General features: G+C 45.2%; 1 protein-coding gene across 3 annotated transcripts in view; it reads left to right on the forward strand.

Moving 5' to 3' along the window:
- The first annotated feature begins 1,728 nt into the window (after positions 1–1,728).
- nsmfb (NMDA receptor synaptonuclear signaling and neuronal migration factor b) overlaps positions 1,729–15,041 on the forward strand; it is a 64,103-nt gene continuing 50,790 nt past the window's right edge. Inside the window, exons 1-2 of one of the 3 annotated variants that reach the window (XM_041194533.1) lie at positions 1,729–1,939; positions 3,341–3,408. In XM_041194533.1, the coding sequence (XP_041050467.1) occupies positions 1,869–1,939; positions 3,341–3,408 (139 nt within the window). In that variant the 5' untranslated portion in view covers positions 1,729–1,868. The remainder of the gene's footprint in view (positions 1,940–3,340; positions 3,409–15,041) is intronic. The other 2 variants (XM_041194534.1, XM_041194536.1) reach the window with 2 other exon arrangements.

Raw genomic sequence — 15,041 nt, forward strand, 5'->3', positions numbered from 1 at the left:
GCCCCTCTCTCTACCTACACCTCCCTTTCTCTATCTGGCCCTCTCTCTACCTACCCCACCCTCTTTCTCTCTCTATCTTCCCCCCACTCTATCTGGCTCTTTCCTATCTCTCTTGCTATTTGCCCCTCTCTCCATCTCCTCCCTCTCTCCATATGCTCCTCCCTCTCTTTATCTGCCCCTCCCTCTATATCTTCCCCTCTCTCTCTATCTGCCCTCTCTTTCAGTTCCCCTCTCTCTATCTGTCCCCTCTCTCTATCTGCACCTTCCATCTCTCCATCTGTCCCTCCCTCTCTTTATCTGCACCCTCTCTCTATCAGCATCTCTTTCAATGTACCCCCGTCTATCTGCCCCTCTCTATCTGCCCTCTCTCTCTATCCACAACCCATGTCTTTTTATCTGCCCCTTCTCTCTATCTATCTGCCCTTCTCTCTCTGTTTTGCCCTCTCTCTCTCAATCTGCCTCCTTCTCTCTCTATCGGCTCCCCGCTATCTGCCCCTCTACCTCTATTTGTCTCTATTCATCTGCCCCCCTCTCTATTTACCTGTCTCTATCTGCCCACCCCCTTTCCTTCTGCACATCTCTATGTACACTTTCCCCTCTCTCACTATCTGCCCCACACTCTTTTGGCCCCTTTCTATCTATCCCCCCCCCCTCTCTCTATCTGCCCCTCTATCTTTCCCCTCTCTATCTTCCTCCTCTCTATCTGCCCACTTTCTATCTGCCCCCTATCTCTCTCACTCTTTCTCTCTCTATCTGTCCTCTCTATATCTGCCCCTTCTCTCTATCTCTCTATCTGCCCTCCCTCTCTATCTGCTCTCTCTATCTGCTCCTCTCTCTGCCCGCGCTCTCTCTTTCCCTATCTTCCCTCTCTCTCTATCTGCCCCCTCTCTCTCTGCCCTCTCTCTATCTGCCCTCTCTCTCTATCTGCACCCCCCCCCCTTTCTCTCTATCTGCCTAGGCACTCTCACTCTCCATCTGCCCTCTCTCTCTATCTTTCCTCTCTCTGTCTGCCCCCTCTCTCCATTTGCCCTCTCTCTCTCTCTTTGCCTCTCTCTCTCTATCTGCCCTCTCTTTATCTGCTCCTCTCTCTAACTGCCCACACACTCTCTCTCTCTCCCCATCTGCCCTCTCTCTCTATCTGCCCCCACCTCTTTCTCTCTATCTGTCCAGGTGCTCTCTCTATTTCTATCTGCCCTCTCTCTCTATCTTTCCTCTCTCTATCTGCACCCTCTCCGTCTATCTGCCCCCCCCTCTATCTTTCCTCTCTCTATCTACCCTCTCTCTCTCCACTTGCCCTCTCTCTATCTGCCCTCTTTCTTTATATCTGCCCCCTCTCTCCCTATCTACCCTCTCTCTTTATCTGCCCCCCTGTCTCTCTCTCTATCTCCCCACTCCCTCTCTCTCTCTCTCTCACTGCCCTCTCTCTCTATCTGCCCCTTCTCTCTCTATCTGCCTTCTCTCTCTATCTGCCCCCCTCTCTCTCTATCTGCCCTCTCTATCTGCCCCCCTCTTCTCTCTATCTGCCCCCCTCTCTCTCTATCTGCCCCCCCCCCCCCCCCCCCCCCCCGTCTCTCTCTGCCCTCTCTGCTGCTGTCACCTCCCCTGCTGTCTCTCTGTCAGTGCGTCAGTGACTCTCTCCCCTCCCCTGCCCATATTCGGTTCTTTCTGCCCACACTCTCCACCAGGTGACACGGGAGATCCAGGCGGAGCCGCAGAGTCCGGCAGCAGCCGAGCAGAGTATGGGAGGTGGCTGGGAGCTGCAGGCGGTACACAGCTCCCTGACACTGGCACTGCCTGGCATGGGCCAGGGGTTCACCCCGGCCGCCCTGTGACTGCGATGTCTCCCATTCCCCAGCTTTCCATCCAGGATGGGAAGCGCTGTTTCCAAACGCAAAACCCCGCGGAGCAATGCCATCTGCTCGGCTGATTCCAAGGTTAGGTAAGTGGCAGCTGGGTCCGGAGCTGGGCACGGTAGTCTCACGCCCAGTCTGCAGATTATATATCTATTAATGTGCACTGTTGCTGCCGATTCTACTGCAATGCTATTGCCAAGTTACATCTTGTTTCTAAGTTCCCTTTAAGCGGCTCCTTGATTTGCTGCTGGGGTCTATTAATGCGACTAATGTCCCTTACTTGCGAAAGTTGATGCTATGAAAGTTTGCTCGCTTCTGTTCGGAACAAAAATAAATTCCATTCACTTGGTGCCAGAGCCCTTGCCCTGGGAAGCGATGCTGCAGTGGGTGACTGCCCATTCATTCAGTTTATTGTAAGCTCTGTGCGGTTCATTGTGAAGATGTAAGGCTGATTGCCTCTCAAGAGCTTATCCCAGCTCCGACTGGTTCCACCGGGATCCTTCAGTTCTTGTGACTGTCTCTCGGCTTGTCTCTCTGTCTCTCCCCCAGTGTTTGTATTGCATCTTTTTCCCGTTACCGTTTTCTCACTATCTACATCTCCATATTTACATGAAGAGTGGCTCCTTGCCGTTTCCCTTAATGTATTCTGTGTGTTCTGTATTTATTCATATTTTTGCTTTGTATTGTCTCCGTGTAGTTTCTCCGGTCTCTCTCTCTCGTCCTTCTGGCTTCCTCTTCCTCTATAAATCTCTTTTATCTCCTCTGTCTCTCTCATCTGTTTCTCTCTATCTAAATGCCAAAGCACACTGTCACTATGCCTGCTCCTCTCTCCACCCCTATACAATTTGCACTATTAGCCAGCAAGTACATAAGGGCTTGTACAACATTCCTGTATCCACGGTTTTAATGGAGTTGTTAGTCTATTTAAAATTACAGGGGCGTGTGCTCTATACTGTGCTAAGCATTTGTCCCCTAATATCATAGTTCTTTCAAGCTTTCTGCTTTTTTTTCTTTATCCTACTATTCTGCTCTGGTTACGTTGCCTTTCTGCATTGGCTCTTTCTGCCCCTTGTCCCTCTCTGTTCCTCTGTCTTGTCTCTTTGACACACATCACACTGTTAGGTTTACCCTACCCAGCAAGTGAGGAGGCCTTTATCTATCACTTTCTGGATTGCTTCTGTGTTTTTTTTTAATGGAACACTTCATGATTCAGCTGTTGGAAATATCAAAATATTGAATGTGCTTTACTGCCTGCTCTGTGATGGGCTGTTGAATTTTATTGGATCATATTTACAATGCTGGTTGTACTGGAACTGTTTCTGAAACATTCATTCACTTGTAGCTGCAGGGCAAGGCGTACCTCCTTGTACTTCAATGTCAGTTCATCATCCCACCCCTTTGGTGTAGTTTTGTGAGGTTTGCATCCCTCTGACATTCTTTTCCTTCTCTCCCTGCCCTGTTGCTGCGTTGTGGATTCAAACATGAAGAGCAGCACGAGCTTTTGGAGAGTGCCTGTCGCAGAGTGAGAATAGCACCAACAGTACCAAGGAGCCAGGTAAGAGAGCAGCTCTCATTTACTGTGTATCAGGGAGACACTCCCACCCCTCTCACCTTGCTCTTCCCAAACTCCACGGGCTCCCTTGTGTAAGGTAATAATAGGTGTAAGGGTGGCTTAGACGACAACCTGGCGATATATTTTCTGCTTGGTGTGGTTTGTCTTGAAGGTGCTGATACTCTCTCTCTCTTGGGAAGCTCCCTGGCTCTTACGTTCAGACTGCTGTTGATCTCCCAGAGGTTCCTGTCATGCACAGGACTCATGGACATTTTTGGAGTGGGATGCATCTCCGTGAAGTTCTGTGCGTGTGCTTGAGTGTGCCTGAGAGATACAGGAAGATAAGAACAGGGGTAGGCCATTTAGCCTCTCACTTCTGTTCTGCCATTCCATTCAATGGCCTATCTGTGTCTCAACTCTATTGATCTGCCTTATTTCCATACCCCTTAACACCCTTACTCAGTAATCTGTGTTTCTCAGTTTTAAAATTTTGAATTGACTGTTTCTTGAGGGAGAGAGGTTCTGATTTCCAGCAACTTTTGTGCCAACAAGTGCTTTCTGATGTCACCCTGAAAAGGTCTAGCTCTAATATAAAGATTATGCCTCCTTGTTCTGGACTCCCTCACAAGAGGAAACAGTTTCTCTCTATCTACTTTTATCTATCTTTACCCTTCGTAAACACCACAATTATATCGTCCCTTCATCTTCTACACTCAAGTGAATGCAATCTTACATAGAATTTAATCATTTTAACCCTGGCACAATTCTAGTGAATCTGCATTGTATCTGCCTTCAAGGTCAATATATCCTTCCTAAGGTGTGGTGCCCAGGACATAGCGCTCCAGATGAGGTGTAAATGGAGCTTTATATAGCTATAGCATAAATTCTACCCCTTTAAGTTCCATCCTTCTTGAGATAAAGACTAACAGTCCATCAGCCTTTTAAATTAATTTTTGTGCTTGCCCACCAGCTTTTAGTGCTTTTTGTACATGGGCCCCTAAATCTCCCTGCTCCTCAAGACTGAATAGGATTGTAGATCTGAGAGATTGTATTGTGTGTGTGAGATAGAGGGAGATCATAGAATCATAAGAATTTACAGCATGAAATGTGGCCATTTGGCCCATTGTTCCTGTCTTGTTTCCTTGAAAGAACAGCACACTCCCACTTTTTGTCTGTAAGTCTATAAATTCCTTATTTTCATGTACCTGTCCAACTTGCTTTTAAAATTGTGTTTTAGATCCTAAAAACTCTGAGTGAACACATTTCTCCTCATCTCCCTTCTGATATGAACTGTATGTCAGCCAGATTGTATGAGTGTGTGTGTGATTGTGACTGTGTGTGCATGATGGTACGTGATGGTGTGTGTGAGACTGTATGTGTGGCTGTGTTTGTGTGTGCATGACTGTGTGTGTGACTGGGACTCTGTGTATGTATATATGTATGTGTGTGCGTGTGTGAGACTGTGTGTGTGTGTGTGTGTATGAGAGATACTGTAACTGTGTGTGTTTGTGTGTGTGAGAGAGAGACTGTGACTGTGTGTGTGACTGTGTGTGTGAGACTGTTTGTGTGTGTGTGTGCATGCGTGTGACTGTGACTTGATGACTGTGTGTGTGTGTGTGTGTGTGTGTGTGTGTGTGTGTGGGTGGGTGTGTTTTGTGTGTGTGACAGATTGAGTAGAATTGTATGTCTATGAGATTGTGTGTGAAAGAAGTATTTGGGACTGTATGCTTGAAAGTTTCTCTGTAGGAATGGTTGGTTATAGCCCCTGAATTCTGTTATCCATGACACAATGTTGATTTCTTTAGGTATTTTTACGTTAAGTGTGTATCCGAGATTAAATTGTGGGTCTTCTTGAGTCAGCTGCACTTTGCGGTATATACGCCCCAACATTCAAAGTCCCAATGATAGCAAAAGCACATGGTTATGTAGCTGTTGGATTCAATTTTCTGGATCCATAGACACAGAACCAGCTCCGTGCACAACAACTGGCTCTCTTCATTATTCCTCAAAGTTTGGATCAGCAAGAATCTGGCTGGCGAGTGGAAGTGGGAGAATAATGCACAACTGTGTTAATTTGTGAACAGGAGCAGAGCGAGACAGTCAGACAAAGCTTCAATCCTTTACAAGAGAGGAATTTACCCATGTCATCTTATACTTTTGTAGTGCTGACAAGCAAAAGAAATAAATATGTGCATTTATATAGCGCTTTCCATGACATTAGGATGTCCCAAAGTGCTCCCACAAAGAACATCACAATAATGAGCGGATAATCTGGTTTTTATTGATGTTGGTTGAGGGATAAATATGGGCCAGGACATTGGAAGGCCTCTCCTGATTGTCTTTAAAATGGTGTCATGGGATCTTAACATCCACCTTAAGAGGACAGAGGTGGCCTCAGTTTGTCTTATCCAATGGACAGCATCTTTGATGGTGCAGCACTCCCTCAGTACTGCAGGATTATTTGCTTGAGTTGCTGGAGGAGGATTCGAACCAGCAGTCTTCTATCTCATGTTGGGAGCACCACCACTGAGCCACTGGCAGACGCCAGCCTGAATCCAGGCACTTTTTTGGGATTGTCATAGTAGCTGGTTACACAGCAGTGAGAAAGATTGGGGAACCAGTCACCTCTCAATCTGAACATTCAGAACTTGGAGAAAATACAACCTTACTGACAGCCCCTGAAAACTCGGTTTGTGTTGAGCTCAGCTCATGATTGTTCTGCCCAATTTAGTCTTTCCTCAAGAGATGCAGCAGGGGCAAATTATTTAGCTAGATGTAAATGACAGATAAATGCTACACACCTATAATGAGCTTAGCCATCAGAAGCAATCCAGCGAATGTCCTTAAGTATAATCTGTTACCCTTCCGTCAAGCACTTAGCTTAATGAAAAGTGACCTTAGTATCTGAACATTGCTGTGTGGAAATCACACAGCCTGGAACTGTAGATGGAGACAGAGACAGATAGAGAGAAACAGATAGAGAGAGAGAGAGAGACAACCAGAGGCAGAGAGGGGGGAATGAGAGGGAGAGAGGGAAAAAGAGAAGGAAAGGAAGTGAGAGAAAGAAAATCAGTGAGACAAGGATTTTAGGAAGAGATAGAAATAGAGCGAGAAAGAGGTGGAGCATGAAAGAAAGACCAAGTGAATGAGAGGTATAAAAAAAGAGAGATAGAGATACAGCTGTGTTGAGCTCTGGTATATCTTCAATGCTACCTCCTCCCTTGAGGAGAGTGCCCAATCAAAATAAATGAGAGCAGAAAAAAATCAGGAGGGCCATACCCACACATCTCACCGTATTGTTTTTTTAATATATAAAATCCAAAGTGAGCAGGATTTCTCGTGAGAGTACAGCCAGTAATAGGTATGTGCACACTTGCCCACTGTCCCAGTTTTAATCAGAATTTCCCAACATTAATCAATCTCACTAGGACAAGCACAATGTCCCCAGAATCAGCTGATTTGCTGTTTTCATAGAACACTGCATCTCTCAACATATAACCCCTTCCCCAACACCACTAGATTCCACTGATTCAGCAAACGGCATGTCAGGTAATGTGGGATTGTGTGTTAACAGGTATTTGTTGAAGGGATGTAGACATCACTGGCTAGGCCAGCATTTATTTCCCATCGCTGATTGCCCTTGAGAAGGTGGTGGTGAGCTACCTTCTTGAATCGCTGCAGTCCATGTGGTGAGTGCTGTTAGGGAGAGAGCTCCAGGATTTTGACCCAGCGATAATGAAGCAATGGCGATATAGTTCTAAGTTAGGATGGTGTGTGACTTGGAGGGGAACTTGCAAGTGCTGCCGTTCCCATGTATCTGCTGCCCTTTGTCTTTTAAGTGGTAGAGGTGGTGGGTTTGGAAGGTGCTGTCAAGGGAGCCTTGGTGGGTGCTTGCAGTGTATCTTGTACACAGTGCATCATTGGTGGAAGGAGTGAATGTTTAAGGTGATGAATGGGGTGACAATCAAGCAGGCTGTTTTGTCCTGGGTGGTGTCACACTCTATGAGCGTAGTTACAGTTGCACTCATCCAATGAATTGGAGAATATACCATCACACTCCTGACTTGAGCCTCAGAGATGGTGGACAAGCTTTGGGGAGTCAGGAGGTGAATTACTCATCGCAGAATTCCCCGCCTCTGACCTGCTGTTGTAGCAACAATTTATTTAGCTGGTACAGTTAAGTTCCTGGTCAATGTTAACCCCCAGGATGTTGATAGTGGGGGATTCAGTGATGATAATGCTGTTGAATGTCCAAGGGCGAAGATTCGATTCTATCTTATTGGAAATGGTCATTGCCTGGCACTTGTATGGTGTGAAATTTACTTGCCGCTTACTGGCCCAGGCTTAAATATTGTCAAGGTCTTGATGCACTGCTTCATTACTTGAGGAGTTGTGAGTGGAGCTGAATGTTGTGCAATCATCAGCGAACATCCTCACTTCTGACTTTATGATGGAGGGAAGGTCACTGATGAAGCAGCTGAAGATGGTTGGACCTAGGACATTGCCCTGAGGAACTCCTGCAACGATGTCCTGGGACTGAGATGATTGACCTCCAATAACACAACCATCTTCCTTTGTGCTAGGTATGACTCCAACCAGTGGAGAGACTTCTTGCTGATTCCCATTGAGCCCAGTTTTGCTAGGGCTCCTTGATGCCACGCTTGGTCAAATGCTGCCTTGATGTCAACAGCAGTCACTCTCACCTCACCTTGAGTTCAGCTCTTTTGTCCATGTTTGGACCAAGGCTATAGTGAAATCTGGAGCTGAGTGGCCTGAGCGGAACCAAACTGAGCGTCAGTGAGCAGCTTATTGCTGAGTATTTGGCTCTTGATAGCGCTGTCGATGACATTTTCCATCACTTTGCTTATGATTGAGAGTAGACTGATGAGGTGGCAATTGACCCAGTTGGATTTGTTCTGGTTTTTGTGGACAGGACAGATCTGAGCAATTTTCTTTTTGTCGGGTAGCTGCCAGCATTGTAGGTGTATTGAAGCAGCTTGACTAAGAGTGTGGATAGTTCTGGTGCACAAGTCTTCAGTGCTATTGTCAGAATATTGTCAGGGCTTGTAGCCTTTGCAGTATCCAGTGCCTTCAGCTGTTTCTTGATATCACATAGAGTGAATCCAGTTGGCTGAAGATTGGCACCTATGATGCTGGGGACCTCAGGAGGAGGCCAAGATGGATCATCCACTCAGCACTTCTGGCTGAAGATGGTTGCAAATGCATCAGCCTTGTCTTTTGCTCTGATGTACTGGGCTCTACCATCGTTAAGGATGTGGATATTTGTGGAGCCTTCTCCTCCATTTAGAGATTTTATTGTCCACCACTGTTCACTACTGGTTGTGGTAGGGCTGTAGAAGCTTGACTTCATCTGTTATTTGTGGGATCGCTTACATGGTGTTTCCACTATTTAGCAAGCAAATAGTCCTGCATTGCAGCTTCACCAGATTGACACCGTGTTTTTATCAGGGCTAGCTCCTCTGGCTTGATGATAATGTCAGAGTGAGGGACGTGATGGATCCTGAGTTTACAGATTACAATTCTGCTGCTGCTGATGGCCCACAGTGCCTCATGTGTGCCCAGTTTTGAATTACTAGATCTATTCTAAATCCACCTCAATAGCAAGGTGGTGGTGCCACACTGCACGATGGAGGGTGTTCTCAATATGAAGATGGGACTTAGTCTCCACAAGGTCCACATGATGATTCCTCTTACCAATACTGTCATTGACAGATGCATCAGCGACAGGTAGGTTGGTGAGGTTGCAATCAAGTAGGTTTATTCACCACTTGCTGCGGTCCCGGACATGCAAATATGTCCTTTAAGACTCAGCCAGCTCGGTCAGTAGCAGTGCTCCTGAGCCACTCTTGGTGATAGACATTGAAGCTCCCCACCCAGAGTACATTGTGTGTCCATGCAACTGTCGGTGCTTCCTCTGAGTAGTGTTCAATATGGAAGAGTATTGATTCATAAGCTGAAGTGGGGTGGAAGAGGGGTGCAGTGGTGTGGGGCGTGGTAGGTGGTAACCATCAGGAGGTTTCCTTGCCCATCTTTGACTTAATGCCATGAGACTTCATGGGGTCCAGAGTCGATGTTGAGAACTTCCAGGCCAATTCCCTCCCAACTGTATACCACTGTGCCACCACCTCTGCCGGGTCTGTCTTGGTGGTGGGACAGGACATACCCAGGGATGGTGATGGAGCTGTCTGAGACATATACTGTAAGGTACATTTCAGTGAGTATGACAGTGTCAGGCTGTTTGACTAGTCTGTGGCACAGCTGTCCCAATTTTGGTACAAATCCCCAGATGTTCTTGTGGCGGATCGACTGGGCTGGGTGTGCCTTTGCTGTGTCCAGTGTTTACGTCAATGCCAAGTGGTTTGACGTTTTACTGTTATTCGACTTTTTTGTAGCGGTTTGATACAACTGAGTGGCTTAGTAGGCCATTTCAGAGGGCAGTTAAGAGTCAACCACAATACATGTAGGCCAGACCAGGTAAGGTTGGCAGATTTCCTTCCCTGAAGGACATTCGTGAATCAGTAATTTTATGCCCACCTTTATTGAGACTAGCCTTTTATTCCAGGTTTCTACAATTAATTGAATTTAAATTGCCTTACTGCTATGGTGGGATTCAAATTCATGTTTCTGAAGCATTTGTCTGAACCTCTGGGTTACTAGTCCAGGAACATAACGGCTGTGTTACTGTTGCCTGAGGAATGCGATTTTTTGTGATGATATGTGTATGGGAATTGTGTGTCAATATTTAGGTTCTGGGATATACCCGCCTCAAACCTTGCCTCTCTTTCACATACTCCTTTTTTCCTATTCTGCTGTACTGTGTTTTGCATGTAGTGCACTGTAGCTTTGTGTAAGAACCAGGCAAAGCTCTTAACATATTGAAATCTAGAGGAAAAATGCTGGTTACAGGCAGGAGATTGAATAAGTTATGAAAGGTGAAAGTAGGTTAATATTTTTGATTCTGACCCTTGATTGCCACCCGAACAAACTTAATGAACCTTCCTGCATTCAGAATTTAACTGACGTTCCCTATCATCTCCTGATTTCCAGCATTTTTGATTTTTCTTAATTGTTTGTTTCCCTGAATCTATCTGTCTTGTCCCTCATAGCTTCAGTCATTTTTAATTCACTCGTAGGATGTGGGCATCGCTGGCTAGGCCAGTATTTATTGCCCATCCCCAATTGACCTTGAGAAAGTAGTGGTGAGCTGCCTTTTTGAACTGTTGCAGTCCATGTGACATAGGTTATTTTGACTCAGTGACAGTGAAGGAATGGCAATATAGTTCCAAGTCAGGATGGTGTGTGGCTTGGAGGGGAACTTGTAGGTGGCGGTGTGCCCAAATATCTGCAACACCTGTCCTTCTAGGTGGTAGAGGCCGCAAGTTTGGAAGGTGTTGCCTAAGGAGCCTTGGTGATTTGATGCAGTGCATCTTGTAGATGGTACACACTGCTACCATGGTGCATTAGTAGTGGAGGGAATGAATGCTTAAATTGATGGATGGTGTGCCAATCAAGTGGGCTGCTTTGTCCTGGATGGTCTTGAACTTCTTGAGTGTTGTTGGATCTGCACTCATGCAGGCAAGTGGGGAGGATTCCATCACACTCCTGACTTGTGCCTTGTAGATGGCGGACAAGCTTTGGGGAGTCAGGAGGTGAGTTATTCTCTACAGGGTTCCTAGCCTCTGACCTGCTCATAGTAGCCATATTATTTGTATGGCTGGTCCAGTTCAGTTTCTGGTCAATGGTAAACCCCAGATTTTGATATTGGGGGATTCAGCAATGGTAATGCCATTGAATGTCAAAGGGAGATAATGCAGATTCTCTCTGGTTGGAGGTGGTCATTGCCTGGCAATTGTGTGGTGCAAATGTTACTTGTCACTTATCATTCCAAGTCTAAATGTTGTCCAGGTCTTGTTGCATATGGGCACTGACTGCTTCAGTATCTGAAGAGTCACAAATGGTGCTGAACATTGTGCAATCATTAGAGAACATCCCCACTTCTGACCTTATGATGGAAGAAAGGTCATTGATGAAGCAGCTGAAGATGGTTGTGCCTTGGACAGTAGCCTGAGGAACTCCTGCAGTGATGTCCTGGAGCTGAGATGATTGACCGCCAACAACCACATGCGTCTTCATTCGTGTTAGGTATGACTCCAACCAGGGTAGTGTTTCCTCCCGATTCTGGTGACGAGAGTTGAATATGAGCTGATGCTCTCTGAGGCTGGCCTGGAACTACCCTGTAATGTATCCTAGGAAAAGCCTGTGTCTGTCCTGATTCCTTGAGCCCTGTAGGACCAACCCCCTTTCTGTAACCACACAGAAACCTATGCTAGATTGACACACAGTACATTTTAAGTACTTGACAAGTCCCTGAGCTAAAGCCTGGCCACTTTTGCTTCTCATCTTTAACCTATTGTTTTTCTGTGAGCACTGTGTGCATTGAAAAGGATATTTTGCAATGGAGGGTGATGTGCTGATGCTTGTGAATTATTCTGTATCTCAGCCACTTGCTCTGTTTCACTGTCTGAGTGTGTATTGTGTAAGGGCTGGAGGGAGGGGTCAGGGGAGCAGAAGATTAATACAGTTTTATATATGCTGTAGGCAAAGAAGGGTTATATGCATCCATTTCTGAATTCAATACTATCCCAGCAGATTTTTTTACAGCCAATGATTAATTGTAATTACAATGAAGCAACTAATTGCTGCTGTTAACCTGGAGTGAGTTGGCCCAGAGCCTAGTGTCTGCAGTCACACAGCTTGTGTGTCCTGATTCAATCCAAGTCAAAAACAAACTTCAGCCACTTGTGCCTGTAGGTCTTTCTCGGTGTTTGTGTAGATACATTTCTGTAATTCTCCCTGTGTTTGTGCCTATCTGTGGTTGTGAATCTGTATTTTGCCTATTGTCGGTGTGCATCTGTCAGAATATATATGTGACTGACTATCAGTCTATGTGTTTATGGATTTATATCTCTGGACTTGTATATGTGCTTGGTAGTGTATATATTTGCATCTGTGTTCATGTGCTTTAACATAATTATGGAGAATACTTGTTTGCATGTATTTTCGTGTGTACAGGTATGTAGCATATGGGTGTATATATGTGTATATTTGTATATATGTTTGTTCATATATTGTGTTTGTTTAGATGTGTTTCTTTGTGCATGTTTGTATGTGTGCATGTGCACACATTTGTGTGTAGAAATATGTGTGCATGTTTACGTGTTTGAGGGTGTGCGTGTTTACGTGTTTGAGTGTGCATGTGTTTGCATGTTTGTATTTCTGTGTTTATGTGTGTCTGTGCCTCATTGCTGTGTACCTCTACATGTTTGTATATGCGTGTGTGCATGCACGCTTATTTGTGTGCACATACATACCTGTGTTTGCGTGTGTTTATGTTTGTGTGTGTGTTTGTGTCTTTGTGTGCATGTTTATGTCTATGAACCTGTGCGCTCACCATTCTTCATCTCTACCTGTGTATATTTTTGTTCATTGCACCTAGAAGAGTGTTATCACTCAACCTCTGGGACTGTCAATCAAACCTCACTGAAAATTGCACATGCCTTTGTATTAATGACTCTTCCTGGGCAGCTCCCATTTCATTCACAGTATAGGAAATAGTTCTCATTAGTTAATGGACAACACTAACATCCAGTGAAGCCAGGAATAGGGAGGAGGGGGGTGGGTGGGGGGCAACAACAGTGAGGAGGGCTTAGCGGAGAAAGGGTTAATGATGAGTTCTCGCTTTGAAATGCATCTTTATATTTTCTCCTGTAGCACGAACCATGGCTTCAACTGATTATTGGCCCCAAAGACTGCCAGTGAATCAGTTGCTTGCCAGAGTGTGTGAATATTGAAAAATGGCAGTGATGTGTTTCCAGGTTTTACTGGTGTTCACATTGACATCGGGGGGATTAGTGGGGGCTGGAGCCATTGACTTGTAGCAGAAATAGTTTGTGGGTGGGGTTGGGAGGGGGCAGTAGTGGTAGAGATGCTTTGGATGATTAAAATAGGTCTCAGTTGTTAACAAAGGATTTTTTGAAGCATTTCCAGTGTACAGATATTTGATATTTTAGGTCATTGTTCTTCTCAATTTGTTTCTCCTGAGTTGTTAGCTTACCTCTGAGTTAAAAGTTCATGTGTTCAAGACCCACTTCAAAGATTCAAGCACAAAATCTTGGCTGGCATTTTAATGTGGTACCAAGGGAGTGCTGCATTGCTGGAGATACTGCCTTGCAGGTGTGACTTTAAACTAAGACCTCATTTGCTCTTTCAGGTGGCTGTAAAAGATCCTATAACACTATGTTGAAGGCGAATTCTCCTTGATGCCCTGCCCATCAGAGAAATACTGAGATCACAAAGACTGTTAGCTAATACACTGTTCAGTGCATCAGCTCCGTACTGAACAAGTGCACTGGTGCAAGTTAGTGGGACCATTTGATGAGCAACCTGTCAGGATTATACAGTGAACAGATTTAAGTTTATTAGGATTATACACTGAGCAGGTAAATGATACCAGACATACACTGAATAGCTACAAGTAATTAGGTTGATACACTGAGCTGGTCAGTATTATCAGCAGTGTACACTGAATAGATGAGATTATCTGCTTAGGTATTTATGTATTTAAACAGATTCAGATTTCCCTCTGTCATTTGCTTTACTGACTCCAGAAAAGGAAAGATTTGTTCTTGCTGTGCGTTATGTAATGTAAAGATAACTGAGGATCTGTTGCTGCCATTAGTTATGAGAGCTGCTAGCCCTGTGTCAGTGACAGTGTGACAGAATCGTGCATTGGGTGAGTGCTGGCATGATATTCCATGTGACGTGAGTCTCCCACCCAGCTGGAATCAATGCTCTCTGACCAGCTGAGGGATGAAAGAGCAAGAAATCTTTCAGCTTCGTTCCATCCTCTCTGAATTGGGATTTGTTATTATGAAAAAAACAAAGGAAATTTAGATCAAAGTGGGATAGTGACTATCAGGATTGAGTTATAGCTTTAAATCTATTTTATAATTCTGTCTGTTGAAATTATTGATGAGCAGAACTTGTTGGACCAGAGATGTATCGATGGGTGTTGTATAAACTCAGGAAACTGACTGTCACCATCCAGAACCTTAATTTACAAGCTCACTGGACACCAGCAGTGTGTTCACATCTAAAATCATGTCCTGGATTTCTGAACTGAGCTGCTCGCCACAGTTCACGTTGCCCTGTGCACTGCAAACATTGACTACTTCAAACAAGCAGATTAAACACCGTCCCCTCCTCCCTTGTCGCACTGAACTCCGGCTGGGACTTCCACATAAGGGAGGCAGATGTCCCCATCACCCAAGTGGCCCATTCTTTGTGTGGGAGCCTGGATGCCATTGCGGCCAAGTCTTGTTCTTGGTCTCTGCCAATATAGACACAGATGCCATCCATCGGAGATCAGTGAACTGTGATGAACAGGACATCCCAAAGTGTTTCACAGCCTATGGTGTACTCATTGTGGTAACAGAGGAAGCACAGCAGCTAATCTCTCCCACAATCAGCAATGAGATAAAAGATAGATAATCTGTTTCACTGATGTTAGTTATGGGATAAGTATTGGTCAGAACACCAGGGAAATTTTCTTTTTG

This window comes from Carcharodon carcharias, chromosome 8 (assembly GCF_017639515.1).
Source record: "Carcharodon carcharias isolate sCarCar2 chromosome 8, sCarCar2.pri, whole genome shotgun sequence".
Taxonomy (NCBI): domain Eukaryota; kingdom Metazoa; phylum Chordata; class Chondrichthyes; order Lamniformes; family Lamnidae; genus Carcharodon; species Carcharodon carcharias.